This window comes from Myxine glutinosa, chromosome 7 (assembly GCF_964187855.1).
Source record: "Myxine glutinosa chromosome 7, kmMyxGlut1.1, whole genome shotgun sequence".
NCBI classification, from domain to species: Eukaryota; Metazoa; Chordata; class Myxini; order Myxiniformes; family Myxinidae; genus Myxine; species Myxine glutinosa.
This window is the reverse complement of record NC_136267.1, coordinates 19,024,249-19,030,248: the sequence shown is the minus strand read 5'-3', so window position 1 is coordinate 19,030,248 and position 6,000 is coordinate 19,024,249. Positions and strand designations below refer to the sequence as shown.

Genomic DNA, 6,000 nt, shown 5'->3' with positions numbered 1-6,000 from the left:
CAAAACAGTACCTTTATTTCATGATAGAAGATGCATTGATCAGTCTTCAAATATACGCAAGAGGCCTACCAAGCCAAAGAGATATGTGGAGCAAAAACAAAATGGCGGTGATTTCTGGCCTGCTGGAGGAGGGAAAAGCGTCACCTGGCTAATGGGCGGTGCTTGTGATGCTGGGGGAGAGAGGGAGGGCGTGGCCTGTAGAATGGGCAGGGCTAACACAGACACAAACTCACCTTTATATTGTTGCGGGGGGCCGGGTTCAAAACCCCCTTCTTGCACAACAATTTTGTTGCGTGATTCCCCTCGGTTAATACCGGAAAATCACGAATACCTTCAAGGTGCACACGTCACCGAAGACGGCGATCGAACCCTCACTTTCACACACCTTATTCAATTGCGTACCGAGCAGTTTTGCATGGTGTGGAAAGCGGCGTTACCCCACGAGATTTATGGACCTGAGTCTAGCCAAATTCGGTCCCGGATGATGCTAGGCCAATGGAGAAAAGACATACCGAACAGGTTGGAAGTAAGAACAAAATGTATAGCCTTTTATTTGGAAGGCACAGAGAAACAGACGAAGATTTACCTTAACCATTCTTACCTATCCTAATAAACCCCACTGGTGCCTTCACACTCTGACACACACTCACAGGGACAAAAGACACTCTGGTTAAGGGCGTACCGATGTACGTGCTGGGATTCCTCGCTGGTGACCACGTGGTCTGGTGTGTGTGCGCAGCTCGCAGTTCGATCGTGACGTCAGGTCCGCAGGACGAACCGCTGCCTCGAAGTTGGCACGGACGAACTTAGCACAGGTAGATGAACTTCAGCGCAGGTGAGTCGTGTAGAAATGCCAACGCTTGCAGGTCAGCCGGATGGCGCAAAAGATCGGCGCAGACGCGATGGGTGTTGGGCGTCAAACAAAGGCCAAACATGTGTCGTGGGAGATATGAAAAAGCCAGCGAGGTCTCGTCGTGGGCGTGGCGAAAGGGGCAAGAGCTCAGGTGTGTCCTCGGTGAAGTCCCAAAAAGCAAGAGAATGATAATGCCTGTGCATGGGCTATTATCAGAACTGGTCACGCCCTTCAAAATGTTCCAGAGCCTCCCATTGGCTGAGGCTTGTCGCATCATGGCGACGGGTTCCCGGCTCGCCATTGGTCACGTGGGCCGTGCTTTTGGCCATGCCTTTCTGCACATCTGGTGTTATGGCTTCCCTTAACCACACGAAGGTTTGACATCCTGCCTAACTCATCGCATATTTGGTCTTTTTTTACTACACAATGGGAAGGGCTAATCTTTACATTCAATGAGACATAACTGACTACTGCAGGCTACATGTTGTTGTGCAATTGACTACAGGGAGTTTGTCTTTATGGCACAACCGCAACAATATATATAAATATTGTTATGATCGCCGGATTTGGACCAGTGTCCCGATCCCAATCCTGACGAACCAATATTAAGGATGACAGGGTAGACACGAGGTCATATCCTCCACCTGCACGATCACTAACTTAGCGACAGATCATCGCAAGACACCATATGCCGTCGACCGGGAAAGCCAAATAAATCCTTACTTCAGTTTTCAACGTACAGATAGCTCCAACAGAACACACTTCGAGACCCGGGAGGACTCGCTTCCACAACCTGCATATGGAGATAACCACCAACAATGCACACATGCACACAAACGACGAGCTAATAACGCCAATGTTTCATTTCCACATGCGAGAAACTATACTGCGTTCATTCCCTTCCTCTCTTCCCCCTTCGTGGTTCGTGTTCACTTCTCCCCCTGGAGTCGTGTTCATTGCACACGGAACCGTGTGATGCATTTCACTTTTCGGGTTGGGTGAGGATTAACACAACTGTATTTTCTACTGCTTATTGTACTGTATTACCATGAATTTATTTCCCAAATAAATATTGGTATTTCAAAAGTGTTTATTTGTGAATAATTCAGTAGAAAGGAAGTTATGTGCAACTTGTGGTCAACACTTCCCCATTAAATCACGTTATCTTGAACGGTCAGGACACAGCATGACCATGTCCTTGACACAACCGACTCCAGATATAAAATAATTTTTGTGGTTCGAGTTCAGTGATTCTGCTGCAGTGTTAGTAAACGGATCTAGGATGAGGGACTTGCTCCTGGTTTTGATGTTGATCCTTGGACAGTTCACCTGCTCGGTGCAGCCCGGGATTACAGTGCTGAGTGTATACGAGCACACCTGTGCGAACCTACCGTGTGATTGTGGGACTCGGGGATCTACCTGGGTATGGTGGATGAGGGATGCAGATGTGGATGGAGTGGTTGATCAACAAATCAACTGTACTCGTACCAATTGCTACGATATCGACTGTGATCAAAAACAAAAAACGAAGATGAACCGTCATAAGATTTTACCAAACGGGGATCTTCAAATCTCTAAGGTGGAAAAGAGAGATTCTGGTCTCTACAGATGTCTGGATCAACCTTCACGTGGACGTGTAACGGAGTGTGATTCCACATCATCATTTTGTACTTCAGGAGATCACGAGGAAGAGTCAGCAGAGGGTGTTACTCAATCTTCATGTGGAGCAGCTCTACTCCTGCACATCTCAGGTGAACCTGGACGTTTATTACACATTTTAAACTCACAAGTCAAAAACATTTTGTATATATATAAATGGATTTGATAGATGAAGGAAGGGAATATTGGGGATTGCTGAACGATGGCAGTGTTATTTTTAAGGGATATGGAGATTCAAATAAAAGTTGGAATGTGAAATCCATACTTTGACACAGATTGTCCTGCCAATTAACTCATGAAATGCCAGGAGGGACATTTGCAGCATGGTTTCTAACCAAGTAAATCAATTTGATTCCTGAAAATAATTGTAACAAGCATTCTGAGTATTGCGCTGCAATACACGTCCCCTACCAAAGTTCAAAGTGCCATAACTTTGTCAAAAATGATCGAAACGTCGTGAAGTTCGAACTTGATCTGTAACTTATCATGAGGAAACCATGTACCAAGTTTGAAATCATTAGCGTTAAGCGTTTAGAAAAAAAGTCCGGAAAGCTGTTCTTTGCGTGACGGACTGACAGACTGACGGACTGATGGACTGACGGACTGACAGACAGACGGAGCGACGGCGTGCAAACCTATAGTCCCCTCCGGTGTACACCGGTAGGGGACTAATAACAAGTAATGAGTGTTAGTATAAAAGGAGATAATCGATCTGTTTGATATTGAAGAGGAGTAAGTATATTCTGTCGTAATTTGGACCTTCATCAACATAACCATGTAACCACATGAACTTCTCAGATGGTAAAACTGTGCATCTATCAGGATGTTCACAGTGGATTGAACTCGATTCATCTTCACTATTCTCACTCACACACACTATCAGTACAGTGATGAAATCAAACTCTGCGGTTTTTGCATGAGAGTTAATCTACTATATAAGACAGCCGTTGGTTGGTCGGTCTGTCTGTCTGTGTTGCCATTTTTCTCAGAGATGGCTGAACGGATCTTCGTCAAACTTTCAGAGGTTAATCAGTGATTGATTGGGAGTGTTTTAGGCAAAAAAAAACAAAAAACTTTTTTTTGAAAAAACCCAAAACAAATTCGCTTTTTTGGATTAATTTTTTTTTGCTCTATAGTACCTAAGCTTTTTTGATTAATGACAGTTATATACAAGTATACATTAGCATAAATAAATACAAAACAATTACCAGACATTTGAACACAATCAAACAATTCCGGAAGCGGTCGAAGTTGGTGGGAAGGCTTCTTCTATTTGTTCTTCTTCTTCTTCATGAACGGCATCATACATAACTCAGAAATGTGATGCCCGGTGCAAGCGGTGCATTCACCTGCATATATTCAACGAAAAGGTAAAATGATGATTTGACATTTGTGATGGATTCTGATTTGATGTAATTGCTTTTCCATTATATTTGCCCTCATTTCAAATTTGTTAATGTTTATTTTTCGCTTGAGCAACACCGGGTACACCAGCTATAGATGCTTTTATACTTTACTCGGGGTACAAATACAAATACAACTTTATCTGCAGGGTAACATAGGCTATGTGGCCGTGGCCTCATTTGGGGGGTGTGGGGGACCGGAAGAGGGGCATTAATTCTCAATGTAAATGTGTACGGGGGGGCGGGGGGGGAGGAAACAGGAGAGGGAGGGGTGAGCAAAGGAAGTGGAAGGGGGAGGTGAGGGGAGAGGGAGGGGAAGGATATACTACAGATACATCTTTTGGGGGGAGAGGTGGCTTTGACATGCCCCTCCGTTTTGGGGGAGGGGGGAGGAAGGGAAGGAGGAAAATTTTTCCCGTGCAAAGAGTGCTTCATAACCTCAATGTTGCCCAGGTAAAAAAGGAAATTGTAATACCCTCTACTCACCTTCACTCTTTCATTCCTCTTTTTCCCCACCTTTAGAACAAACTCCTACACTCTCTTCACTCCCACTCCTCCATCCAGTTCTTCAAAAGATCTGTTCACCACCGTCTCTTATCTTACCCTATCCAAAACCTTAATATTTTCTACTCCCGTTAATCCATCCCAAATTCACCTTCCAATTCCGTTTTCTTTCCTGAAAGTCCTTGTAGCTTCCATATTGTTTATCCCGTGTACCCCGCCACAGCCCGCTCCCTTCCACAGATCTCCCAATGTCCCTGCTCTCTCCTATTGTTGTGCTTCCATCTCTCTCTCCCTCTTGTTTCCTGCTCCATTTATTTTATGTTCTATTTCTAGCTCTTACACCATCCTCGACTTGGTATACGTTTTATATACAAGTTGTTTAAATTTTTTTAGTATTTCCTTGTACATGCGGAAGAGTTTCACCCACGAGAGCAAAGATCTCGAATGAGCTATAGACGACACTTCCAAATCCAACCAATGATGGGGGAATTTAATGTGACGTCACAAAGGAATTGATTCTCCAGTTTAAATGCAGTCTGTACTGTACTTATCATACCTTCTAAAAAGTAAGTCATGTCTGTTTTTTTTACCATCACAATTCTGGTGCTCAGAAAAGACATGCAGAGGAGCAGCAGTATAAAGAAACACGGAAAGGTTCTCGTACTCTGTTCCAGGTCGGTGTAATTAAGGCGAGTAGCTCTTTATCAAGTGACATGAGACCTACTATTCCACCAGTTGTGGAAACAATTTGTGAGAAATCTCAAGGTGGTAACTCTACTGATGATATAGAAGAACAAAGCATTCATGGATTTGAAAGTGAAACAGAGAGCGATGGTCGATCATTGCCACAAACCTATGAAATCTCAGAACATTTAGGGAAGCCTCAAATTCCAATGTGCAATCTTTGACGTTGGACAAGTCTCTGAAATTCCAACCCAGACATAAGTACAAAACTTTGTGAGAGGAGGTTATCAGGAATATCCGAAATAATTTCCTACTGTTGGAGTCACAAATTTGCAACAAATATCTTGAGTTTCAAAATACCAAACGGTGAAACTGGCAGTCGTCGATGGCTTGTTTTTACCCCAGTGAAACAAGCATTCCATTGTTTGCCGTGCAGACTATTTTCTCGCACAATCTCGCATCCTTCACTTTCAGCACGAGCATCACCCGCAGGTTGGAGTAGGACTGTAAGATGGAAAAAAAAAATCTGTGGGACAGACTCCCTGAGCATGAATAGAGCCTTGCAGACAGATATTAGTCATGAATGAGCTTGAAAGACGCCTAAAAACAGACTCTGGAGTTGATGACCTCATCAAACGGAATACCTTGCTGGAGGCTGAAAAGTGGAAAAATACTCCTAACGAGGATCATCGATGTAGTTCTCTTCATTGGTGAGAGGAGATTGCCTTTCCATGGATCATCACAAATAATTGGAGATGTTCACAATGTGGACTTTCTTGGTACACTGGAGCACTTAGCACATGATGATTCCCTTCTACAAGACCATATCACAAAGGTCCAAGTGTAACAGCAGACAGGAGAGTGAATGCAAGCTCATTACCTTTCTGCTGAATCACA

The 6,000-nt window shown here is 43.9% G+C and overlaps 1 protein-coding gene across 1 annotated transcript in view; it reads left to right on the top strand.

Annotated features, from left to right (window-relative positions):
• The first annotated feature begins 2,136 nt into the window (after positions 1–2,136).
• LOC137430711 (uncharacterized) overlaps positions 2,137–6,000 on the top strand; it is a 148,956-nt gene continuing 145,092 nt past the window's right edge. Inside the window, exon 1 of the mRNA XM_078781329.1 lies at positions 2,137–2,604. Coding sequence (XP_078637455.1) covers positions 2,160–2,604 — 445 coding nt within the window. The 5' untranslated portion in view covers positions 2,137–2,159. The remainder of the gene's footprint in view (positions 2,605–6,000) is intronic.